Here is a 27239-nt window from a genome sequence, read left to right as displayed (position 1 = left end):
ACTTGTGAATTTAACACGACGAATCCACTTTCTGTGGGGCATTTCTATTGGAAGCCCTCCCTCTAGAAGGTGGATGAAGCCTTTCTTATTCCATGTTAGAGCACCACTGAGCCGGAAGGAGAGCTCTGAGAAGGCAACTGGCCAAGTCCGGCCCCAGCTAAACAGAACTCAAAGAAGGCAGCCTCCCACAGCCCTGTCCTGGGGCCTCCAAGTGCAGGTATTGTGTGTATATTGTGTGTGGAGACAAAAGTCTCAAGACTCTCCAGAGATAAAGCAGAATTTATTACCTGAAGCTGTTTGAGAAATTCCACGCAATAGTCACAGCTTTATCTCGTCCCAAGAAAACCAGATCCCTCCTCCCCTTGCTGAAGTGGGAAATTAAAGGCCACAGCCCAAGCTATGTCATGGCTACTAAATCTTCCTTGATGAATCATTTCAAAGTCACAAGTGGGCACGAGATGTGATTTGGATCCCAATCTTACATGGACAACCCCATGATTAAAATAAGATTTATCCTACCACCGGTCACAGGTCCAGAGATTTCATTCAAACAGACAAAAAGATACCAAGAACCTTCTCTGGTTAAGAGAAAGGGAAAGGTTTTCTGTTTAGAGTTACCAGAATTAAATGGAATTGTGTAATGATCATCAGTGAGTTCAAGAGAGCCTAGAAGGAGGTAGGCTGGGGAAAAGAAGAACATTGGCCAAACCTTCTTGATTTAGGCAGAGGTGACTTAAGGTCTCACCATGGCTGTCCTTAGGTAGGACTCTTCTGGTGGCCTAGCAGCAAGGGAACCTGCAGTGGCTGCCCCAGAGTTTGTCCAGGGCTAGGGGTGGGCAGTGGGGGGAAGGTGGTTCTCCACCTTGCAAATTATATTACACAGAATTCCCAGGCATTGAAGAAGAGGCAATGTCAAGTCATGCAGAGAAGGCCCCTGACTATTTCACCCAACTTGTATTTGGGTAATACAAGTTGGTCTGATCTCACAAAGGATTTTGGTTTTATTTGTTTGATTCATTTTTAAATTATCCTAGACTCAGGAAGGCCAGGCCCTTTTATCATCAAATCAAATAGCACTTATTTCCAGAAACCCCGTGTCCTAAACTAAAATGGCCAACAAACACCCCATCTCAGACACTGAGTTGCAGATTTTCATGCAAGTCAGCTTCTGGACCAGTTAAGTCTTGATGAAGTCGGCTCCTCATAACTCACCACCACCCTGTACCTGGTCACAGTTGTGGTGGAACCAGGAACCCGATGGGCAGATTGCCCTCCTTGCTCAACTAAGGCACTCCAGGAAAAAAGGGGAGTTCCCAGCACCTGCTTGTCAAACTCTGCTCTACTTGCTGAACTTTGCTTAGCACAAACAGGTCATTGTGGCTAAGAGTTTCCCCAAACTATCCCTACTAGAATCTTTAAGGCACCCCTCCTCCTCTGCAAGGCTCCCCTGTTTATAACAAATTGTTTCAATTATTGTCACCATTCAAAAGAAAGTTCAGCATCAAAGCCCACCCCTGCCCAGTCATTCAGCCCCCAAGATACTGACAGGGAGGGGCAAGGGCAGAGTCTGATTAACATCAAGGATTCTGGTCGTTGGGGTCACATTTGAGCATGACTTTCAGCCCCAGTCCCCTTCTGGATGTTTCAAAGGCCTCCAGAGCTTTCTCCAGCGGAAACCTATGGGTGACCAAGGGCTTGACATTCACAGACTTGGCTGCAAGCATTGAAATTGCCATCGGCCACCTGTAAAAGATCACAAGCAATTATAATTAACATTCAGGAAGAAATAGCCAATTCCCCAAAACTACCAAACACAAGATCAGCTTAGCCCTACCTATTTATAGTGCCCTGGTTCTGCGAGGCCAGTTTTACATACCAACAAGGAGGAAATGACCTTAAGACTTGGAGGTGCACAGCCTATCCCCAAATGTCCATCACTCTGCAACATATGTCTGCCAGGAGGTTTAGAATTTCTGTGGCATAAGGCATGGAGGCCACTGGGGAAAAAGGCAGATATTCCTCTGGGAGGCAGCCCAGGATAACCCGTTCCCACTCATTTTGGCAGAACTCAGAAGATGGAAACCTGGTGCGGAGTCACAGCTGGGAGTGAGAGGCACTGCTGGGGGAGGGGTGTCCAGACGGAGGACTTTAGAAAGGGAGAGGGTAGAGCCGCAAAGGATGGGGTAGGGCTAATGAAGACCCTCTCACTTCCCAGGGTGGGCCTGGGGCTCAGCTAGGGAAGCCAAGGGACTTGACTTCTTGCTTTGTCTTCTTTTCTCTCCTTTTTTCCTTTAAAGGGAGAAAATGGAGATCTGGCCTTTGTAGAAAAAGAAGAGAGCACCCGGATGATGCGTGGCAGACATTCGACAAGAGCGTGCTTCACCGCTCCCACCCCCAGCCCCAGCTCCTTCTCTGCCCTCCCAATCCTTCATGTGGGCCTCTCTCTTTGGATCTCTATCATATCGCACGGCTGTCACTGTGGTCAGGGAGTGCCCCTCGTGAATAAATAGGCAGAGACTCCCAGTCTCAGAGGCCGCATGGTGCCTGCCCCGGCCTGGCTGGCTGCTCGCCGCCCCTGACTCACTCCCAACATACTCACGTGTTGCAGTATCTAAACACGCCCTTGATATCCACCTCTCGGATGGCCGCGTGCACAAGGGGCACGGTGGTCATCTCAGGGCCCAGCCCCACTAGCACCAGGGTCCCACCAGAACGGGTGGCCTGAAGGAGGTAAGAACAAAGCAAACTCAGAAGGTAAGAAAAGGCAGAGTTCCCCTCACAGTAAGAGTCCATCATCACACAGATGTCTTCACACAGATGCACCCTATAAGCATCCTCTAATTCCAGAGAATATGATCCTTTCTACACTTCTGAATTCTCCAACATTCTGACAAAACTTGAAAGAGCAGCAGAGTAAGCATTATTTTCTTTAAAGACCCTGAAATAATACACTTTGCCAGTGTAGAGAAAAGCACAGTGGGAGCATCACCCACTGTCCACAACATCCCAGTAAATGGCCAACGTCCACCAGACACCAGCGAGAATCTTCCTTACAAACAAGATTTAGCAACAGCAGGCCCCTAGCATCATTCAAAGCTTTACTGGCTCAGTACTGGAGGGTGGCCTCAGCCTCGTCCAGAGAAGATTTTGTTTGATTGACTTAAAAAATTATCCTAGATTGGAAGGGCTGGGCTCTTTTCTCACTCTCCTTTTATCGTTAAATGAAATAGCACTTATTTCCAGAAACACTGTGCCCTAAACTAAAACTGCTGACACACACCCAATCCCAGACTCTTGAGTTGCACGCTTTCATGAAAGTCAGCTCTTGGGCCAGCTAAGTCTTGACGAAGCTGTCATCATCAACAAGGAGCACCTGTTCCTGCTCCAGAGCAGCCCTCCACGAGAGGGGACTTCAGCCAAGCCCCTAAGGAGGTTAGCTCGCCCATGCTGAGATAAATGAGAAAACCGTAAAGAAGTGCACAAATGGAGAGGGTTATTGGGATTCTGTGCTTTTGTAAACTGCTTTAAATATGTAGGCTTGCATTTACAAATATTTTTGTTCCAGAGTTCATCCCAATGGCATGAGCCATAATGGAGTTTATCTTCCTTGAATATCCATCCACCTTATCAGTTCCTTCCTGGAGTGGGTCAGAGGTGGCAGAGCAATTTCTCCTGACAATTTCCATGTAACTCCACAAGCACTGTGCCTGCTCCAGAGAGTTCTGGGGAGCACTGTGCTACATGTTGTGGGAGACAGAAAAATGGACAATTCTTTCATGCCAAGTTCTCATGACAGTCACCTGCAGCAGCAAACACTTACTGGGACCATTCTAAATACTAAACAGTGGAGCTACAAAATGGTACCCACTGCCATCTCTATCTTGAAGGGAAGGAGACAGGCCTCCAGTGCAGTGGGCAAGAGGCAAAACTGGGCATCTGAGTGGCCTGGGGGTAGCTCCCGGCTTGACCACTTCCAAGCTACAGGAGCCTGGACACTTCCCTCTCAGTTAGGTTCCCCTCCCGTCAGCACAGGACGATGCCTCCCCAGGAGGATGTCGGTGGTCAACAGCCATAATGCTTGGCCCTGGGAAGGCTTCCTCGTTTGGCATGTTTTATGTTTTTATTGATGCACAGAGTGAGTCACAAACGGCCTATGAACACAATTCTGTTGGTAAGGGGAATGACATCTCACAACCAGAAACTGTTGCTGTCCCCAATGGAAAAAATGGGGCCGAGGGGTCAAAGTTGTGAGTGAGCCATAGAAAACTCTTGATTGGGATGTTCTCTAAGAAAACCACTGGCAGCAGGTGTAGCTTCCCATACGTGAGGTCCTGCTTCCCATATACAAGGTCTGGGTTCAACCACTAGTGCCTCATAAAAATTAAAAAAAAAAAACATTTCCCCATCAGCATTTCCTTCCTGCCTGCCGATAAGGAAGAACACCACCAAACTGGCCACACTAAGCTGCCGTCAGGCAGGCAAAGGAATGCTGGGACTATATGGTTCTGTGGGTGTGACCCCTGCACCAAGGAGGTGACATCAGTTTACCCCAAGCCATCTGCACCTCCTCGTGAACTCTATACCTACTCACAGCCTAGGAGGGAAGTGACTCTCAGATATGCCCATATAGGGTGCCTCTGCCTAACCTGCCCACTGGCGGAGAGTGGCCTGCAGCATTCTGCAGCTCCTGTCATGCATGATGGCTCCACTCCCCAGGTCAGGAGGGGCCCCAACTTCAGGCCTAGTGAGGCCCTCAGGTCACATTCTTCTCCACGCCTACCTCACGTAGCCTGGCAACAAGGTCCCCACCATCAACAGCTGGAGATGTCAACTGTTCTCAGTGGCCACAGGGCAGGGCAGAAGAGCAAGGAAAGCCTCGCCCTATGAAGCCAAGCCGGTTGGGCCCCCCGGCTCAGACTGCCTCTGTGGCACGGCCGTTTCTGACCTGCCAATAGCTTAAAGACAGTAGATACACTACTCATTGCCATAGTCCTCACAGTGACCAGCACAAAGCCTGGCACACAGCAGGAGGCCACGACATGCCATCAGTAGATGGGGCACCTGTGGACCCACTGCCCCTCTGAATTTTGGGTTCTCTTCGCCACTCTCTCTGACAGTGGAGCAGAGGGCTGGCCACTCTCACTGAAGCTCAGGAGGGGTGAAGGTGGCACCTGCTCCTCCCTTCCTCCTACCACTTCCTCAGTCCCTAGCAGGAGGAGGGCTAGCTAGGCACCTCAGCCAGGGCGCCAGGCCGGAGGGCCATGCCACACAGCACAAGGGTTAGCGTGTGTGGTACAAGGTGCCCTGTGCACAACCAGCAGTGACTCAGAGCAGGAAGCCCAGTCCCTCCTGCCCTCGTGCAGTGACTGACTGACTCCTCGTCCCGTCCGTCCCCGCTTTACCAGGCATGGGGGGCCAGGCGGGGCTGGGCTTGAGCCCGACTCTGCCACTTATCAGCAGGGTGCTCCAGGCAAGTCAGCAGGACTGTCACCATAAAATGCGCAAAAGGAGAAAGAATTTTCAGCACTGTTGTGCAGACTAGGCATCATGCCTTGCCCACAAGTAGGACTGGGAAACAAGAAGCTCTTCTTTCTCCTCTCTTTTCCTCATACTTTGATCTGCCAGCACCACCCCAACTACCTGCTAACTTCCCAGAAATTGCTGATGAGTCGCAAAGGGACATACTGGATATTGACAGCTTATCTGTTTGCATTTCTGGAAGAGGAGAGTAGCAGCTAACTGTGACCCTGAAAAATCAGGTCACTTTTGTGACTAACTGAATTATTGGCTGTGACTCTAATAAAACTACTCAAAGACTGCAGCTTTCCTCAATAAAACAAGATAAGAATTTCCCACATGCAACCAAAGCACAGTTTCCTTTTCCTCCTGTTGATCTATTTGCCGCAAGTACTACTTTTATATATCACAAATAGGGTCATGAAAACAACCCCAACCAAAAGGTGTGGGTGACTTAATATTCCCCAAGGCCCCTTACAGCTTTTATCTTATTGGGACCCGTGAGGGTGATCTTAGGACTCCTTCCTGCCTCTTGATCACCACTGGTGCTGATTCCCCAAAGCTGCCCAGCAGCTTCAGCTGCCCTCGCCACACTCACGTAGATGCCCGTCTGGATGGCGGCCTCCGCCCCTGTGCACTCAATGGTGATTTCCGGCTTGCATCCCAGCAGACCTTCTACTTTACTAGCGATTTCCTGAGGGCTCTCCTTGGAGACCTGAAGGAGGAAATCGGCCCCCACTTCCTTGGCTTTGGACAACCGAGAGGCAGATAGATCTAAAGTTGAACAAAAATTTCTTTCAAACTGAGAAACTAGATGGCTGATCAGGGAGAAAATAAAACAGAGGTACAGGTGCTGATGCTAAGCAGCTCTGGTGCTGTGGGTGGTGTTGCTGGCCCACTCCTCACCCGTCCACCCCTCACACCCCTTTCCAAACCACACTGCTAGACCCATCTACACACACACACTTGCAATCTCCTAAACGCCCCACAACACAGCTTTACATACATGTCCATATTCACTCTCACAGATGCCCACACACACTCCCTTCTCTATATCCCCACATCTTTACACACCGCACATCTCCACACACTCAAACCTACACATTCTCTCCAGATACCCTCTCTCCACTATACCCACTCACACCCCTTTCACGTCTCCACAGCCCTCCACACCCCTACCACACACCTCACACACAGACATCCTCTTATCTTACCACCTCCCAACAAAGCCCCAACTCCACACCACAATCACATACACAAACACTCTCTTTGTCCCCTGGGCTTGGTCAAGGGCCCCAAGAGCTGAGCTTCCTCCTAGGGCCAAGGGGGCATGTGGGTATCTGAGGTCCACACATGAAAAGCATGTCCCCTTCTCCATAGCAGCAACCCTCTCCTAGCAGCTTCAAAGAGACCCTGATCCTGAGCCCTGAGTCACTCTCCCGTGGGTGGGCTTTCTAACACTGGAGCCCGGGAGAAAGGAAGAGGAGCCCCTTTAGAAACCCAGCATCTCGGGAAGGGCATGGACCTCAGGCCCTGTCCCAAACTGTAGACCCAGCTCTTTCCCCTTCCAGGGCTCTAAAAAGAAAACCTTCTTACCAGTCACCACCACTTGGGCGGCTCCCATCGCCTTAGCTATGAGCAAAGTGACCAGTCCAATTGGCCCTAAGGAAAACAGAGAATGGGAGATAAGTTTGTGAAATAGTAAATATCAGCTTTCCCGCATATCTTTTGTGCATCCCTAGCGTCCACCTCAGTGCCTGGCACATAGTAAGACCTGAACAAATGTTTGTAGAATGCATGAATGAATGAAGGCATAAAGAATCTATTCTCCACGTGAAATATGCTCCTACTGCTGGGTTCTATTTGATCCACTCACAGTTCGGAACTAGAAATTTTCAGCTTGCTCTTGGGCATTGCTTTGAAATGATTGGGGATCATTCCAAAGAATCAGAGTAGTCAAAGAAACTACTTGTTCAGAGAATAAGGAGTCTCAGGTCTGATGATTTCCCTGTTCTCTCTAACCCCACCTGCTCAAAAACATCACACCTACCCCAAGGAGAGGATATCCTTTCCCTGTGCCCTCTGAGGACCACCCTGGAGGCTGTCGCTAGGTGAGCTGGTCCCCCGGGCTGACACAGATGCGCAGGCAGCTCCAGGAATTAGCCTGGAGACCACCTTGCTTCCTCACAACATCCGTGTGCTATCAAAACCAGACCCATAAGTTGAGGCTGTGCAAAATAAATATCTTGGGGGATTTGCTTTTTGGACATTTCCCTGGAAAAATGATTTGGTAGGTTTCTCCAGAAAACAAAACAAAAAACTGGAAAATATCTGGAATGAAGCATATTCAGTATGGTCTCATTAAAAGAAAAAAAAGACTAAAAGATTCTACACCAAAATGTTAACAGTGGATCTATCAGGCTGATGAGGATATGGGTGAATTTGTGTGTGTGTTATATGACTTACTTTCCTTTTCTGTGGCAAAAAGGTATGACCTTAGGTGGATTTTTTTTTTAAAGTCCATCACCGGAGTCCTGCTGTCTACTGGGTCCCTGAGGCAAGTCTGTTCTACACCCATCACCTGTCCAAGGAAGCCCTGCAGTCACTCACTTGGCCCTGCCAAAGAAAATCACTCACAAATGTGTATGAGGAACGCCAGCTCACCCCCGCAGGGAGTGTGAGCCTTCTGTCTGGGTCATCAGCAATTAGAAGTGTAGACTGATTCCGCCTGAAGTTGCAAGGGCTTGTTGAGGGTGTAGGAAGCAGGTGAGGAGGGAAGGAGCTAGCTGAAACCCTTCTGCAAACAAAGTACTGGCTCACGGTAGTAGGGGCGGACTCCACTCCTCCCGCAAGCTAGAGGCACGGACTGCCTCATGGACAGACAAGGTGACTTCTTCTCTGGTCTAATGTGAAAGATCTCAAAGTTGCCCTTTCCTTTACTACCAAAACTAATTCCCTAGTTTCCTGTAAGGGTTCAAAATAGTTCCAAGATTCATTCTCGAAGTGAATAAAAGGGTAGGCTGCTCAGAAATGTAGGAGTTAGTTATCTTGTTGCAGGTCGTAGTTTATTCAGCAAAGTGCTGCTCACTGAGGGAATGGCACACCATTATCCTCCCCTACTGGAAAGATTCTAGAGCCAATCCCAGCCTGTAGGCTCCCACATTCCCAGTCAATAACTTCATAACCAGGGTGTCATCTGTTTCTTACCAGCTCCGCACACAAAGACCCTGTTCCCTAGGGTGACTCCAGCTCGCCGGCAGGCATGGATCCCCACGGAGAGAGGCTCGATCAGGGCCCCTTCCTCAAAGGTGACGTTGTCAGGAAGCCTGGGGAGTCATTCAATACATACGCTTAGCCCCTCTGGATTAATAACAACAGTAGCTCACATATACTGGACATTTCTGTGCCAGGTGATATGCTAAGCAATTTAAATACATTTGCTCCTGTAAACCCTCAGGGCAGTTCTGTTGTAGGTATTATTATTCCTCACTTTACAGAGGAGGAAACTGAGGCTTGGAGGGCTAAGTGACTTGCTCCAAGATGGTGAAGGGTTGAAAGGGTTCAAATCAGAAGTCAGCTAATGTCTGATTCCAGAAGCCAGGCAATACTGTCCCCCTTTGGAAATAGTTTTCTTTAAAGAAATCAAGTCAGTGATTTTTAAAGTGCTATCCTAAGTAGCTATGCTGCGACCGTCTTAATAAATAAAATATTCGTTTAACAAGGGTTAACATAGTCACATTCCTGCATCTCACCTGCTCCTCAGAGTTGTAGGCTTTCTGGTTTCACTCCAGCAAGCCAATCCCAACCAGCAGCTTTATATAATTCTTCATTTTCTTTTAAATGTTATATTCGTAACTGTGATTTTGAAGCTGGCATCTTCTCCCTAAAATCACTCTATCACTGTCCCCCATATTACATGTTTCAGAAGAACCACATGTGAGGACAGCAGCTGCCTGGCTGGCCCAGGATGGTTAAGATGGGAAAAGGACTTCTCTTCCACACGATTAAACGCTGTGTCACCTTTACCACCAGGCTCTTGGTTTTGATTTTCAAGTCCTCTGACATCTTAGCCCTTTTAAGAATCCCAGTGATGATGACAGCAAACATTTCTGTAAGCTTTTACAGATTAGAGAGCTTTCTCATCCATGAGCTCATTCAGTCCTCAGGATGACTGTCAGGCAGGAAGGGCAGGCTTTATTTTTACCTTTATTTTACGAAGAGGAAACTGAAGCTCAGTGGTATTAACAGACTTGCTCAAGGTAAAACAGGACTAGAAAGTAGAAAAGCCAGGACTTGAGCCCAGGCCTCCTGAGTCCAAATCCTCTGCCTGTCCCACATCGGCTGGCTCTTGGTGCAAGCAGTGCTGTAGCTAATATCCAATTTCTGTTAGTTCCTCCTAGTCCAGCCTTTACTCAGTGCCCCTAAAACTTACACATGTAGGAACCTGAAAACCCTTAAGTTTCAAAAAGAAATTAAGAAGCAGAGTGGTGAAAAAGTTGGGGTAATGGATATCAGTGGTGGTAGCACAATATTGTGAATGTAATTAATACCACTGAATTATATATTTGAAAGTGGCTAAAATGGGGACTTTTGAGTTGTACATAATATCTATAATAAAAAGCTTAAAAAAGAAAAACGAATGAAGATGGCAGCCAAACCACAGACTCATTCCCAGTCCTCCTGTGTCTCTTTATGATCCTTGACAATGAATAACAAGGCCTGTGGCCACCTGCTGCCCGCCACCCCTCCCTTCTCCCCTTCCTGCTTGCTCTTCTTTTTCCCTCCCTCTCTCACATCATTTGCCCCACTCCAAGCTATTCTCCTGCTCTGACTCCTGTCAGTCACTCCATCTACCTACCCTACAGGCATCATTTCTATATAAGGAAAGAAAGTTTACAGTGAAATAACAAAGTCTCCCACCAGCCTCCCAACCACTCTCTCAGACACACCTCCCCTTCCCATTTGGGCTTCGCCCAGGCACATTCTGGCTCTTGGCCAAGGGTGCCTTGGGTCAGGAGCTGCAGTCTCCTCGAACCATCCACCTGACTTCTCTTTGGAATAAACACCTTAAGGAGAAATAAGGTTGGGGTTGGTGATGTGAGAGCATTGCTATCTGGGAGATTTTTCTACTGATTAAGCAGATGCTGCCCTTTCACACCTGCATCCAACACAGCCACTCTTGCAGGAAAAGTGGCCTGGCACAGAGGCAAAAGCACTGGGCAAGGAGGCTGGGGGTCTAGCTCCCTCTGCCCCTGACCTCGGGAGGGTCACTTGGTCCTCTTTTCCCAAACTTGTTCAGTGGGATTGGAGAGGGAAGGCAGAGGAGAAAGCTCCAAGTTTCTTCCCAGCCCTAACTTTTCTTGACTTTATTGATAGCAGGGGATGACAAGGCAACTTGATGGGTTTTACAATAGGGTTCAGGAAACAGGCAAAAGGGGGTAAAGGATGATCAAGAAGCCAAGAGGGAAGCAGGAAGAGAGAAAAGGTAGGTAGGAAGATAAAGAGGTAGTTGTATAGGAACCCTAATAAAGAGAAACCAGAGAGGAAGGTGTAGGTCCAGGGCTGGGCTGGGCAAACAGGTAGAAGGTGCCCTGCGAGAGAAAGGCAGAGGTTGTGGCCCCCCCAGAACCTCCTCAGCCTTCCCACTGCCACTTCCAGTGCCAACCAGCAACCCCCTACCATTCCCCAAACTACCCCCCACCTCACCCCCAGCACAAGGCTCCCTTTCTGACCTAACACTGTACCTCTAGCCCCTAGACCAGAAGACCATGGCCATGATATAATCACGGTATCATTTATTGAGTACCCACTATGGGCAGGCCTCAAGCTGAGAACTTCACATGCCTTATCTCATTGAATCCTGTCAACAATTCTATGAGGGTGGTGCTATTAGTTTCTGTTTTCACAGGCAAGGATAAGTTACAAAGCTTAACCTGTTCAAGGTCACACAGTGGAAGACTGGCAGGGACCACTGGTTAGTCTTGCACTTTATCACTATGTTCTTCTGCCTTCTATGACAACACTGTTTGTTGCCTTGACCTGGAAGGGGCCCAGAAGAGCTCAGCTGGTTCAGGAACCACTTGTTGGAAGGTGGCCACTTCTTGGGCTTCGTAGTCTCTGCCCACATAACCTATGTTCTTCTAGAACAGGTTCAGGTGTTGATTTAAACTCAAGAGGTCTCTGGCCTGTGACTCTTCTCAAAGCTTCCAGTGAGCACTAGAAAAACTCAGATCAGTCAGACTGACCCTGTGATTGGCACCTGGCTCCACTCAGACCAGCCCCATCCTGGCTGACAGAGCCACCACCAGGGCCAGGTTGGAATGGAAGGAAAATGCGCCGGTCTTGAGTAAGAGGGAGAGTGTAATGTCAGCACCCCTGAACTCCACAGGCCAGGGCGCGTGCAGTAGGTGCAGCACTTTGCTTCTGCTAGACATAACTTCTCACCCCAAAACCATTTTGGGCCAGAGTTGGGGTAGGGGTGTGGGTACAAAGGTTTTACTCCTGGCTCCGCTCTCTGCCTGAGACAAGTAGCCTTCTTCTGCCTCTGTTAACCCTTGCATAAAATTGTAATCCTAGTGCCCATCTCTCCATTTTTCTTGTGAAGATTAAATAAGGTGTGCAAAGCAGCACAAGGCTAGGCATGCAGTAATAATAACTGTGACTTAGATACACTGCCTTATTTAATCTTTAGATGATGAAATGAAACTGAAGCAGAGGAAGGGCAAGTCCCTTCTCCAAGGTCACTTGCTAGGAGGGAGTGGACTCAGGGTCCCAGCCAGGCCGCCTGTCCCCATTTCCTTTGCCCTGGGCCCACGCCATGTCTCCTCAGTAAATGTCAGTTGTTGCTGTTGCTGTTTGTTGTTGCTGTCATCATTGTTGTGATAGTTTCCCTCTCTGGTGGCTGCACGGGAAACCAATGATGGGGCACAATGGCTCCATCAGGATGGTTGGAGAGGAGTAATTTCTGCAACAATTTTCTATTTCTTGCTGGCAGATGTCAAGTTTTAGGTGAAGGAAAGTTAGAATGAAAGACTAAAACCAACCAACGTGAGTCAGACTTAGCCTATGTGAGACTACTCCTCTCAGTGCTACCAAAAAGGGTAGGCCTGCCAGGGAGAGGCCTTGTGTTTAAAATTTTGAGCTGGAAAGAAAAAGAGAAACCACTGTCGGACCTATAGGAAAGATCACCAACTGGAGAGGAAGAGGTTCCAGGTGGCCTGGCAGGGCAGGGCATACTAACTTGTAGCAGAAGTCTGCATTGTGCTTGTAGAACCGGCAGAGGTTCCCATCATCAGGGGGTGTGGCACAGAAGAAGATGGATGGGGACAGATTGTACCGGCCGATCTTGCAGTATTCATCAGTTTCTCGGGGGGCACCAGGCTCAATGGCAACACGGTCACCTGGCATGGAAGACAAAGATGGCACCATGTCTAAGAGTAGAAGCAGTGTCTGCCAGAAGGCAGTCCTTCACCCTGTTCTTTTGGTTTCCTTTGAAAACAAGGCAGAGATGCTGTGAAGGGAGGCATGCTTATTGGCAGGTGCCAGGTGGGAGAATGTGTAGCCTAATGAGCCACCCACCTTCCTTTCTGGAAACCCAAGGTGTCCTAGGCAAGCCCAGTCCATTAATGCTTCCCAAGGAAACATGTTCTGGTTCCCACTCTGGGAGAAAATGGTTAGCCTGCTTCTCCACCAACCAGCTTAGCCCACCCTTTTACCAACTTGTGCAACAAGTCAACCTGCCTGTCCAGCTCCACAGCCACCTCTCAGCTTGGGAAACACAGAACCCAGACCCCTCTCTAAGGTAAGCCAGGTTCAGTCCTTATCTCAAACTACTGGAAGGGGTAGCTAGTGCACGGAGCTTGCAGACATTTTTCCTCACCTGTTCTGAAAATATAGGGCCAGGACTTCACAGAGACAAGATCTATAATTATGGCAGGACTTATGTTCAGTCTGGTTGTGTTTAGACAATGAAATACACAAATCTTAAATGGATCTTTAGATGAATTTTGATGGCCTCATTCGCCTGTTTGATGCAAATCCCTATCAAAAAGCAAAACATTACCACCACACTGGAAATTTCAATTCCCACCCCACCCCCAAGGCAACCAATGTTCTGATTTTTTTTCAAAAGATCAGTATTTTTTCTTCTAGCATGTCATAAAAGTGGGGTCATACAGTCTGAACTCTTGCATCTGGCTTCCTCCACTCAGCCTGGTGCTTTGCAGATCGATCCATGTCGTTGCGAGTATCAATAGTTGATAACTTTTTATGGCTGAGCAGTGGTCCTTGTACGAACTGAACCCCACCTTTGATCAGTTTAGCCCTTCTCTTGAAGGACACCTGCGTTTTTCCAGTTTCCTAGTTATTTTTTTAATGAGTGTTCTGCCTCAGGGAGTGGGATAGGACGGGATGGGTGGGAGGGCCCCAGGATTAATCTTCAGTTCCATCTTTATTTCTCCATAGTGCCAGGCACATTTTGATTGCTAAAAATAAGATGTACAAACTGAGATAAAAGAAACCATGGGACACAAGCATCACTACTATCTTGAAGAGTGTTACTTATGGCAAAAAAAATTTCCCTGGAACATGGCAAGTAAAAGCTATTGGTTAAAGACAAAGCAGTACTTTTTTTGGTGTAATGGGAAGTGACAGATGTATGAACAATTCAAGGCAAGCAGTCTTTGCTTTGGGATGGTTCAGATGGATTTTCCTCACCCCAGTACCCAGCTCTATGGAGGAGAATTCTAGTCACACCCGCAGTAAAGTGGGAGGCCTCCGCATTTGTGCAAAATAGAGAGCAAACTTAGAGGGGGAGGTTTAACTATCACACCAACCAAGTTACTACTGGATTCAAATCCCATCTGAACTTGGGGAGAGACTCATACCAGCTAATCAGATACGAGCCCAGAAACCCTGGCAGGCCCTGGTCAACTCCACAGTGATGAGCAGAAGCCTTCCCCTCTGGCAGCCTGGAACAAAGCAGGAGACTGGTAAAGGCTGAACACGAGTGCGGCAGGAGGCCCGGGGGCGCAAGCCTAGGAAAGAGCCCACAGCCTCCACGGCTGCAGTGACTGGCTGATCAGGGAGAGCCGGTCATCAGGAAAAAGCACTTAAACCCACGGAATAGGAGGGACTTCACTAACAATGGCGACATCAAGACCTGCCATCTACCAAGTGCTTACTTATGTCATGACAAAATCTTACTTATTTCTCACCACAGACCAAGGAGGTGGTATTATCCCTGCTTTATAGATGAGGAAACAGCAGCTCAGGTGGTCAGTTACAAGCTGTGGAGGGTTTACTGTCTACTCTCCTGGTACTAAAGGAGATGGGGCCCTCCTGAGCCCGTGGGGCGTGTCAGGGGCGCCAGTAAGAGCCCGTGGGAGGTCTAGCCTTGACTCAGGGACATGGTGAGCTAATTTTAAAGTCCTTTTGTGTTAAAAGTACCCACAGGAATCCCTAGGACTGCTAACCACGGGTTCCTCTCCCTAATAGGTTTCTCCCTCTATCTCCTCCAACCTGTCTTTCTCTGCTGCCCAACGAACTTCCGGCAAATTGTGCTTTGAATATTAAGGATGAATTCTTCAACCTGGCATTTGAAATCCTCCAGAATCAGATGGAATTTTATCTTATTTGGTTTTATCTTCTAATTAGTATTATCATATAATAATGTAAACTGGGAATAATTCAGTTACACAGTGCTTTAAAAAAATTTTTTTTTTCTGTACAGTCCTTTTTAACAGAGGAACTTTTATACAGATTTTTTTTTACACAGTTTTACTGTTTTACTTGCTAAAATATTTGCTGTGTGATCTTCGGTATCTATTTCTCTTTTTGTCTTCTCTTCTCGTCTTTCTCCTCTAGGAGTCACTGGGATTCGATCCGGGGACCTCTGATGTGGAGAGAGGTTCCCTGACAATCGAGCCACCTCAGTTCCTGGTCTCTGTCATACTTCAACTTGACTCTCCCCTTTGTCTCTCTTCTGTTGTGTCATCATCTTGCTGCGTGACTCACTTGCACAGGCACTTGGCACACCACGTGGGCACTTGCACTCAGCTCACCACGCAGGCTCCCATTTGGGCACTCGGCTCACCACACGGGCACCCATATGGGTACTTGGCTTGCCAGGCAGGCACTGACTCGCCGCTTGGGCATGCTTTCTCTTCTTCTTTTTCAGCAGGAGGCCCCCAGGGATAGAACCCAGGTCCTCCCATATGGTAGGCAGAGGCCTTATCACTTGAGCCACATCTGCTTCCCTATACAGATTTTTAAAGGCATTTTAATTATCTCCACTAACTCCCCAACAGAGAGCCTCTACTCTGAGCCATGTAGACTTATTGGCAACCCTAATGTTATTCCTGTCTCTAATTTTACTTATTTTGCTCCTTTTCCTTGCAACATAAGCTTCTTTACCAACTCAAATATGACATCCTTCTCAAGCTGAAAGATGCTGGGCAGCCCAGTGGTTTTGAGCACTTGGACTGGAGTCAGAGACCAGGGTGGTACCTCAGTTGATAGACTTACTAGCTAGGTGTGTAACCCTGGGCAAATCATCAAGCTTCCATTTCATCATCTGTGCACGGGAATAGTAATAGTGCCTCTATCATAGAGTTGTTTCAAGATGAAATAAAATAATAATTTGTGTGTTTAACATGGAGTAAACTGGCAAATATGAGACTACTTCTTCCTCTTCATCTTTTTCTTCTTGAATGTCCAGCTCAAAGACCAGGAACCTTCCTTAACCACCTCTGTCCACAATAAATGCCCTTCCCTTGAACTCCTAGAGATTCTTCTTTCCCACCTGATTATACTCTATAGTTCTGTTCTCTAGTCGTTGTATTTATGTATGACCTGATGTCCAGTGTCTCAAACCCGATCTAAGTATCCAGGAATCAGATCTCTTTTTTTTTTTTTTTGAGGTACTGGGACTGGGGATTGAACCCAGGACCTCATACATGGCAAGCTGGAGCTCAAGCAGTGAGCTACACTAGCTCCCCTTTCTCATTTTTTAAATCCCTCCAATACCTGGCACAAGGCTTGGACCCTCTGTAGACATAGACCAAGCACTTGTTAGAACTTAAATTTAGTGAACCGGGCTCTCCTGGTTCAGACCTCGTCACACAGATAAAAGCCAATCTTCAGTGGCCGTTGGAAGCTATGACCCTTCCACTTTGAAAGAACCTTGCAAATCACAAGAGCTTTCTTGACTTCCATTAATGATGACTAGAGGTCCTGGCTTCAACAAAACACACATCTGGCATCTTCAGAGCTGGTCTGTCCCTTGCCACATGGCTGAGGACAATACCTCCTGCCAAACCCCTACCATTTTTAAGGCCTTCCCCCAAATAATCTAACATCATCTCCAGGCTGTGCAGTGGCCTCATCAGCAAAGGAAAGCTAAGGCAACAGCTAGCTATGCCAAGCAGCTTGGATTTAACTCACTGTGTGAGAGAACATAGTCTGCCATGTCTCAGAATGTCTCCCTCTGGGAGAATGAATTCAGCAAGCCTAGGAAAAATATTGGTGGTTTCCTAGCCATCCAATAAGAATAAAAAAACTGCATCCGAGGACTTAGTGTGCGGAAGCAGTTGGAAGTTTCTGTACCTGGAACGTTTTTCCCACCCCTTTACTTGGCTTCAGGTGTTGTCCTTAGATGAGCCAGGTGTCTGGAAAACACACAGATCACACCCTGTATGCTCCTTCACTGCCCTTTCACACAACTGTGACTAAGCAGTTGTCTGTCTCAGGTTTGTCCTCCGCTGTGGAAGGTGGGATCCACTTGTATAGGGACCGAAACTGTCTTTTTACATCTATATCCTAGCTCTTAGCACAGGGTCCAGCCAAAGAAAGCACACACAGGTATTTATGTTGAATGAATTTAAAAAATTGGTTAGCGGAAGGTGTCTGCTGACCTGGTTGTAGGTGCTTTACTGACGATCCCACTTTTACGACTGTTCCTGAAGCTTCATGCCCCAGCACCATGGGCTTTTTCACTACAAAATCCCCAATTCGTCCATGCTGCCAGTAGTGGACATCTGAGCCGCAGATTCCAACTGAATGCATCTTGAGCAGCACTTCTGGAAGAGAAAGTAGGGAGAGAAAACAAATGAGGGAAGGGACAACCCCTCTGGCACTCCCAGGGAGCCCCCGCACCCCATTAGGGGGAGCCACAGTTTCAAAGGCCTGGTGCAAATTTAGAAAACAAGCTAAAGGGCGGCCACACAGTTTCAAAGGCCTGGTGCAAATTTAGAAAACAAGCTAAAGGGCGGCCACAATTAAGTCTCACAAGACAGAAAAATTTCCTCCAGCAAATTAGCTCCACAGTAAACAAGATATTATTAGTAGGAAGAAATGTTAATATGCTAAATGACTGACTCTTAATCTACTCATGAGAGAGTCTGGCAGAATCTAGGTTTGGCAAAACTTGGAGAGTTCTCAGAGGCTGAGTTCTTCATGCCTGTTGTTCTCTACAAGGTGCAGCTTTAATTTAAACAGTCCAATGATTTCAAACTGGTATTTCCCGTTCACAGGTCTGAATAAAGAGAGATTTGGAGTTGTCAGTTTTCCGAGTTTAAAATAATGACGTTACTGAAATAAGTACTAAAGGATTACTGGCTCAGGGTGACTGAGATGGCCACATTACAAATATCTCCCTGAGAAAATGTGCTGCCTTAGAAAGTCAAAAGGCCCAAAAGCCCTTCTGGGCACTCAGATGCCTTACACACGGCCTTTGCCACAAGCCATGGGCTAGTCACCAGGTGTGGTGCCACAGAACTTTCTTTGTCCTTGGTAATTTTTTTAAAATAAAATTTCATTGAAGTACATCATTCATACATGAACATACATTAACAATAAGTGTATAGTACAAGTTGTGAGCTTACACAAACAAACAAACATGCATACAAGGCTCCCATACATCACCCTACCACCAACACCTGGCATGGTTGTGAAACATTTTTATAAACTATGAAGTACCATCATCAAAATATTACTACTAACTATAGCCCATCTTACATTTGCTGTACTTTCCCCCAACCCACCTGATTATTAACATCCTGTATTAATATTATACATTGGTTATAGTTCATGAGAACATTCTTATATTTGTCCTGTTCTTATATTCACCTGACAGGGTGAATTCTGAGATCAAAGGAAGGGACAAGTCATATTTAAGTTAGGAAAACTGAACCTGGCTTTGGTCTCTTGAAATGATCATTTGAAGAAAGAGATTAGATTTGACTTGCTAGAACTGCATCTGACATTTGCCATCTTACCCCTTCCAATTCAAGATAGCAAGAGACAAGAGCGTGAGAGCAGAATGTTATTTCAGGGAGAAGCCATAGCCCAGTTCTTGGAGCCCAAGCCCTTGTTTGTTCCTCTCTGGAATTAACACAGACTTTCAGGACACAGGTGCGTCATTTCTCTGAACAGTGTATCTTGGTGAAAATGCTTAAACCCTAAATATACATTACTTACTAAATATTGATAGAAACAGCTATTTTCTATAGTCTTATCACTAAAAATCAATAAATGAATGGCCCAAATGACCTTTGAGTAGCAAAGCTCTGGAGCCACCAGGAAAAAAGACTTCAACCCGATATTCATGCAGAAGTTTAGGTTCCGAGATGAGGGCAGGGTGTGTGTATGGGGGGGTAGGGGCACCCTAACTCATCAGATGAGCTGAGGAGGTGGCAGCTGAGCTGCCTATGGACACTCTGCCCCCTGCCCCCAGCCGCACTTCGGGATCCTGCAGATTAGGAAGAAGTGGGACTCCAGGGCCATCAGCAGGGACCTGCCCCAGCCAACAGGGAAGCAGGACGGCCGCAGGCCCAGACACCACCCCAGGGCACGTGCATGTCCGCTTGGCCCAGTAGGCTCGCCCGGCCCAGAAGTAGAGCAAAGGTGTCGGGAACCCTGCCCAGTGTGCTCACTTACTCTCTGTGGCTGGTTGACGAGGGCAGCGTGGCGGCTGCGTGCAGCCCCTCCCAGTCCCAGCACACAATCTGTCCTGGGGAAGGGAGTAGGGGGGCGTGGTTGTTCTCTTTTCTCTTTAAAAGATTAAATCCTGTAGATTCACTTCCTTTCAAAGTTTGCAGAATGGACACAATGTGGCAACCCAAAGAGCATCTTTTGGTGGCTAGAGTACTCTAAAGTCATTAGGTCAAAAGAGGAACAATTCTGCCTTTGGTCTATAGATCGAAGGACATTTTATGCCAAAAACTCTTTGGGACAAGTCAGCATTCTGATATGGTAACTTTTTTGGTTCTATGACTTTTAAAAAATTTCATAAAGCAGCCAAGTTAACTGCTTCCACCCTGCAGCCCCACTCATGCTGTGGACCACGGGCTGGGCTCTCAGCCAAACAAAAGCAGCGTTTCTAATGGAGGCAGAGGTAATGAACAGTAGGAAAAGAGGGATAAGGAAACAGTACACATGTCTCCAGGCTAAACAATAGGATATCAATAAAAGATAAGTTGAGTTTCCCAAGGACCTACCATTTGGGCCTGGTTCAGGGATGGGGTAGTTCTCCTGAGGAAAACAAAATTGAAAACACCATTTAATATGCATAATTACAGTACGATATGAACATCTTCAATTATTTTTAAACTAAAGTGGAGTTTCATTCAAATATTTCTTCTTAGAATAAACACAGGCTCAGATAACACTACTGCTGGGCATATGCCTGAGGGGGTACACTGAATGGCTTGCTGGAAAAGCCCTTCCAGCTCGTCAATGCTTTTCTGAAAAACAGAGCAACTGACCCAAACAAAGGCCTACACAACATACTAGCAAGTGCACAGAGGACCACACTCACTGTCACTGGGTGGCATGCCACAGGGCAGGGTAAATTTCTGAAGCTGGGTTTTCTCCCTGGAAAAAATGCCAAATGCCCCACAAGCCTGAAGTCTCAATCCCAGGGTAAGAAGTTCAGGCTCAGGAAAAGCTGACACTAATCGCTGACCTGTCCCATCTGCTAGCACAACTTGCCCAAGACTAAAAATGAAATATGCTACAAGCACCCCCAAGCTTCACCCACTCACTCTGAACCTGTCTTCTCCTGCATCACTCAACAACCAGGAAGAAAGGACCTTTGGGCTGTTTCCGGATCTCTAGATCTGCCTTCAACACTGGATCTTTCCTTGCTGGGAAAGTACCTTCTTCAACAAATTTGTTTGTTCTGGCAAACTCCTATAGAGGAAAGATGAAGGTGTTTCTGGTAGTTTCATGCAAGGCCTTTTTACTCTAGACAGGTTGGAGAAAGCAGCTATGTTGGCTGCTGTTTTCCTTTACGTCAGTGCACAGACTGGATATCTGGTCCAACCACAAAATTTCCCTTGAGTTTTAGAGGATCTTTGGGAATACTCTCAAAGCTTGAAAAAGCAATCTGAGCTATTCTAGTGTGCACGGCAATGATTATTACGGTTACCATGATTACTCATTTACTAAACTTTTTTTTTTCTTTTGCCAATTGGCTAGGAAATTCCTGGTGACAAGGAGAAAGAACTGAGTGGCCAAGTCCAGGTGTTCCCTTTACTAATTCTTTGAAGATAACAAAGAAGAAAAGGGAATAGGTATGGGAAATGCTCACAGCACCTGCTCTGTGCCACCCAGTGCGTGGGGCTTTAGACACATAAAGGCACATGTTCCTCACCCAAAGCTCAGTTTGCAGATGAGAAACCTGAGTCTGGGAGGATAAATAACTTGGTGAAACTTACACTGCTGGCGAGTGGATGAACCAGGGCTAAACCCAGGGGTCTTAAGCCCAAACCTGCTTCCACTGCCCCCGCCCCCCCCCACTCCCCCACCCCCCCCCACCCCCGGCCCTTAATGCCATTTTTCCTTCAGGCATAATGCAAAGAGTTGTCAACCAAGTAGGAGTGCCGCCCCATGCAGAGCTCTTTTCAGAAAACCTCTCCCAGATGCTTTCATAGACAGCCGGACAGTATCTAAAAACTTTCAACTACACCACAAGCACCAGATAAAGGCTACTCATTACTATCAACTTCCCAAAGCACCGGGAAACACCACCACAGCATTCTCTTCCTATCCTCACCTCCAACCAGCCATGCCTGAACATCCATTTCTAATTCAAGCTCAAAGCAACAGTCAGGCACACCAAGTAGGCCTTGGGTCACTACAGATTACTACTGTAAATATTTGTTAACTGAACTGTCTTCGCCTTTACCACGCAAAGGTGCAATGACTCTCCCAGACACCAGAGGGTGCTGTGCCAACAACAGAAAAGGTGCTGTGCCTTTGCAGCAGGAAACCCCTTAATGGAGATGGCAAAATAAAATCTCTTCCTGCATGCCAACCTTCCTTTTCTGGACTTTAATCACGCCCACTCCTCAGGCTGGGCTCCTGTATCCCCTCTAGCAGCAAGCATGCTACCTGATTACAAGACCGGTGTTAAGATCGCTCTACGAGTTTGCAAATGCTGTCTGAAGAACAGCTCTGTGGAGCCCACAGTGTTTTAGAATGTTATTGCAGCATGGCTAATAAAAAATCTTGCCTTGTGTTCATGGTTCCTTGGTAAGACGTTGGCTAAGATTCTGTTTACTTAATCCCCTTTCCTGTCTCAGATTTCGGTGGTGTTATTTTCACATTTATTCTATTTCTCATCCATCAGGGTTTCTTAGCTCCTTTAGAGCTTAGATCCTGAAATTTCACTTTTGTCCTTATATTCCCTTTCTTCATTCCCGAGGTTTTGTAATCTCAGACACATTCAAGATTTTCCAAAAAAAGATCTGTCTTCTGTGTTGGTAACGCGGTGGTAAAGAGAGGTTGGGTCCCTTTGCTCTATTGGAGCAATGTCAGTTTTACAGACTTTTTCCTTTGTAGTCAGAAATATCACATATATATTCTCCCTATTATTCCTTTCCGTCCCACCCCGCCACCGTAGGTCCTGAGTACTTCAGGAAGAACCCTGTGGGAACATGGAATTACCTCAGGTGCCTCTGTTTTACCTTATGTATTTTCTCAGATCAGCCTAAATATATCCTAATTGTCCCCTTTCCTCTACTTCCACCTGATCCAACTGAGCACATGACTTCAGACCCTGGAATCCACCTGTCCACATGCAAACCAGGCTCCCCCACCAACGCTGTGGCCTCACACTAGTTACATAACCTCTTTGTGCCCTCAATTTCCTCCCCGGACTAGTAATCGTAAAAGAGTACCCAACTCATGTTGGCTGATTTTAAAAGAAATCAATCAATCTTCCCCCATAATTAGCTCACCTTATGCTCAGGACAACCTTGTCATTTTGAAAAGAGGAAAGTGTTTTAAATAGTCAGGGGGAAAAGTTGTATCTCCATTGTTTCTCAGGCCAGTATTGAGAGTATATTACTGCTCCTTCAAAGGCTGGAATTTGGAAGAAAGTGAAGTAGGATTCCAGCTACTGGGCTTGACAACACTGCCAGTTCTGACAGAGTATAAAATCTGTCCCTTTTCTTAGAATGGGGACAGTAGACAGGGCTCAGAGAAGGCAGGTGGCCTCACCCCAGGTTCCCAGCAGCCTGCCAGGTCTCCAGTGAACTTGTTGGCCAGGTGCCCTGCACACTTAAGGAGAGCAGGAGACCAGTTATGGTCCCCTCCCATTTTTCCCCTTCCACTGGGGACTTGCAGGGTACTTTGCAGGTGGGAGGAAAATCCAAACATTTCCCAATTGGCCAATTTTGTCATAAGAGGCTTTGTTCTAGCCGCGTTGGTTGTGATAACTCAGGGTCAAAGTAGAAGGGTTGGATCCTCTCCCAAAGTCCATTGAGCAGTTCCATTCCTGCTCTGTTCAGCCTTTTTCTACGGACAGCAATCTTTCTAATACGCAAATCTTGTTAAAATCCCTAGTAGTCCCCAAAAATCCTAAACCTCACATAGCGGGAAGCGGACTTGGCCTAGTGGTTAGGGCGTCCGTCTACCACATGGGAGGTCCACGGTTCAAACCCTGGGCCTCCTTGACCCTTGTGCAGGGGGCCAATGAGCAGTGCTGATGCGCACAAGGAGAGCCGCCCAGCGCGAAAGGAAGTGCAGCCTGCCCAGGAACAACGCCGCACACACGGAGAGCTAACACAGCAGGATGACGCAACAGAAAGAAACAGATTCCCATGCCGTTGACAACAGAGGCGGACAAAGAAAGAACATGCAACAAATGCAGCAAATGGACACAGAGAACAGACAACTGGGGTGGGGAGGGGAGAGAAATAAATAAAAATAAATCTTAAAAAAAAAAAAACCTCACATAGCCACAATGCTCTACCTCACTCCAACTAGCCCTCTACCTCTTGGAAAGCCTCCTGTAATTCCAAACTCATCCTGCACTTGGTCTCCACTGGCTCCCCCCTTTCTTTCAGATCTCACATTGAGGTGGGAAGTGAGGGGAAGGGGGGTACCTAGGATGACTTCCTAATTCGTGTCCCTGGGACTGGGTTGACAGTGCCAGCACTCCTATAGGAACTTAGATTTGGGTTTGTCTAGGGATATCCAGGTGGGGATTCCAATATGTGACTATATTTCTTGATAGACACGAGAACTGTAAACAGAGTGAAGGCAATCACCTCCTGCCTTACAAGGTTGGGTGCCCCTTCTTCCTCCTTGAGTTTCTCCAGCCCCAGCATGGAATCCATACAGGATGGTTGAAGTGCTATTTAATTCTCAGGAGGGTTTTGTATGTATGTATACACACACACACACAATTTTTTGAAACAATTTACTTCTAATTCAAAATACCCAATCAAAACCATACATGACCTTATTAGATGCTTCTTTGTTTTAAACAAAAATATGTCGCTAAGCTTTCTTCGATGCTCTAGTCTGTTAGTAATATTAAGTGCTCACTGTGTTCAGGTCCATGTAACTGAACATTTGTGTTGTTTTATTTAAATCTTGGGCTGAATATCACTACACGAAATTCGAACCTATTTTTCCCAATAATTAATGTTCTTGGTGTAAATCAGGTTTTGGAAAAATTGCCAGCTTTAACAGTCATATTAAGATTTATAAATCAAATGCCAATACTGTATGCATATTTCTCCTCATTCTTAAATTCCTTCTCATGTAATTTTTTTTCCTTTTAGAAAACTTTATATATGACTGGAATTTTGCATTATAAAAATTTTTTAAAGGAAAAATAGGCCAGTGCATGCCCAACTCAGTAGGACCCTGAGACTGGCTGAGACCCTGAGACAAGCCCCCATCCTCCAGCGGTTCCATGGTCATCTCAAGGGGCCTCCTTTTAGGCCCTGATGGCACCCAGGGTGGGGGTACTCAAGGGGGCCAACCCGGGTTTTGTGGGGGGAATGAGATTTTGGTGGTAGAAGGCCCAGGTAAGTGCCCAGGGCCCGCTCGTGCTCCCGACCACAATCAGCTTCCAGACCAGGCTCCCAGAAGGGCCAGGGGGGCTGTCATGAAATTTTTGAATGGGGCTCACACCCATTATTCTAGTTTCTCACCTCAGACTACAGCTGCGTTTACTACATCTCTTAATATTACTAGGACTTATTACAAAATAATATTAAAATCCTATTTGTGGTCAGAAGAAATGAAACTGGGAAACATAAGATAACATGCGTAAACCTTGAAGACATGCTGAATGAAATAAGCCAGATACAAAAGTACAAATATGGCACTGTCTCCTAATATGAACTAAACATGAAGAATAAACACATGGAGTTAAAACCTAGAGTATAGGTTACTGGGAAATAGAAGGGCTTAGAAGGGGTACTGATGCTTAATGTATGTATAAGTTTTATGTAACTAGACTGTAAAAGGGTGGAAATGGATAAAGTTGATGGTAACACATGAGTAGAACTGACACAGCTAGTTTCTAAATGGGACTGTAGCTGAAAGGGGTAGTCTAGGGATGTAAATGTCAATTGAAAGAAAGCTGGAGAATAATCTAGAGACTGAATTGCATAGTGAACCCAGAGATGGATAAGAACTGTGGTTAATAGTACAAATATAAGAATGTCCTTCTATGAACTAGAACAAATGTACATCACTATTACAAGGTGGTAAAACTGTGGAGAAGAATGGGAAAAATACAATTAATGTAACCTATGGACTATAGTCAATAGCAATACTGTAATATTCTTGCATCAATGCCAAAGATGTACTGTGTTAATAGGGGGGTATGGAAAAAATGTAACAAATATATGCTAGAGACCATTGTTAGAGGTCATAGTCTGATGACATTATCTCATAACCTGTAATAAGTGTTATACACACACACACAAATCCTGTTTGTGTATTGCTTCTTTTAGGGGAAAACTCTTGCTCTTGCTTCTTTTACAGGAAAACTGTTTGCTTTGTGCCTCTTGGCCTTTTGTAGACAAAGGCATTGTCTTTCCATAACAGTTGGCAGAGATGGCTCTATTTCCTTCCCAGATAGGAATGTGGTTTATCTGCTTTGAGTTTTGTTTTGCTGTTGAAACATAAATATGATAAATGGTTTGGAAGTATTTCTTTGTGTTATTTGCTTCTACCAGGTTTTCTTTTCTGAAGGAGTTTTATTGCTATTTTTCAATCTCCTGGGCCTCTGACTGATAAGCCTAGCTCTGATAGGAAGGGATTAACTAGCCGGTACTTCCTCACTGGCATAAGCGCCCTTTTGATCAGCCAGAAGCAGCTGGCCCTGTCTGCTGGTGGCAAAGGTGACCAAGGAAGAGACACAATGTCGGGACCGCTTGAGCTGCCAGTGTTCATACCTGCTCATTACACAGTCCCCTTCTCCCCCAAACCTCTTAACAGCAAAGTGTATATGGCCTTACAGTTATAGGATTACCCTGTTTAAAAAAATATTACAGATTTAAAGTGATTCTTTTCACCTAGGGTATAATACATTTCCTCAAAGAGAAAAAACTCAAGAAATATCTTCCTGATATGCCGATTACTGTTTAAACTTGATGATGATGCATTCGTTTTCCCTGCCCTTTATAATCAATCAACATCAATTCATCATTCCAAAAGGACTATTTCTTCCTTTAACTTGTTGTCTCCTCATATAGCTGATCATAAAACGAAAATCTAACTATAGGGATGCCCAATGGATAGGGCATCCGCCTACCACATGGGAGGTCCAAGGTTCAAACCCTTGGCCTCCTTGTGGAGTGTGGAGCGGGCCCATGCGCAATGCTGATGGCGCTCAAGGAGTGCCGTGCCACGCAGGGGTGTCCCACGCGTAGGGGAGCCCCACGCGCAAGGAGTGCACCTGTAAGGAGAGCTGCCCAGCATGAAAGAAAAGTGCAGCCTCCCCAAGAATGGCGCCACACACACGGAGAGCTGACACAGCAAGATGACGCAACAAAAAGAAACACAGATTCCCAGTGCCACTGATAAGGATAGAAGTGGTCACAGAAGAACACACAGCAAATGGACACAGAGCAGACAACTGGGGGGCGGGGGAGTGAAGGGGAGAGAAATAAATAAAAAATAAATCTTAAAAAAAAAATCTAACTACACTCCCTTCATGGTCTTCAGTTCCCTGAATTAGGGGCTGTTTTGTGCCTCTGCTTTTCCCTGTCTAGAAGCTCGTGCCTGAAATCTGGTAAAACTGGCTCTCAGAAACAAGGGAGATAACGTGTACTCAGATCATGGTTGATGAACTGTTCGTTACTGGTCTATGATGGTATAAGTACAATATTTAAGAGTATTTAGAAATGTTTATAGCATTTTGACATTGCGGCAATATCCAAATGCAGCAATACAAAATCCGTCCGTGGCTGAAT

The 27239-nt window shown here is 46.5% G+C and overlaps 1 protein-coding gene across 1 annotated transcript in view; it reads right to left on the bottom strand.

Annotated features, from left to right (window-relative positions):
• Positions 1 to 261: 261 nt before the first annotated feature.
• SORD (sorbitol dehydrogenase) overlaps positions 262 to 27239 on the bottom strand; it is a 33257-nt gene continuing 6279 nt past the window's right edge. The window contains exons 3-10 of the mRNA XM_058294104.2: positions 20013 to 20046; positions 17430 to 17594; positions 12758 to 12917; positions 8725 to 8843; positions 7114 to 7179; positions 6116 to 6291; positions 2600 to 2721; positions 262 to 1743 (exon numbers count right to left, since the gene is read on the bottom strand). Of these exons, the coding sequence (XP_058150087.1) occupies positions 1578 to 1743; positions 2600 to 2721; positions 6116 to 6291; positions 7114 to 7179; positions 8725 to 8843; positions 12758 to 12917; positions 17430 to 17594; positions 20013 to 20046 (1008 nt within the window). The 3' untranslated portion in view covers positions 262 to 1577. The remainder of the gene's footprint in view (positions 1744 to 2599; positions 2722 to 6115; positions 6292 to 7113; positions 7180 to 8724; positions 8844 to 12757; positions 12918 to 17429; positions 17595 to 20012; positions 20047 to 27239) is intronic.

Source organism: Dasypus novemcinctus, chromosome 3, assembly GCF_030445035.2.
Source record: "Dasypus novemcinctus isolate mDasNov1 chromosome 3, mDasNov1.1.hap2, whole genome shotgun sequence".
In the NCBI taxonomy this organism is placed as follows: domain Eukaryota; kingdom Metazoa; phylum Chordata; class Mammalia; order Cingulata; family Dasypodidae; genus Dasypus; species Dasypus novemcinctus.
Note: the sequence above shows the minus strand (reverse complement) of the source record. Positions and strands in the feature narration are given on the sequence as shown.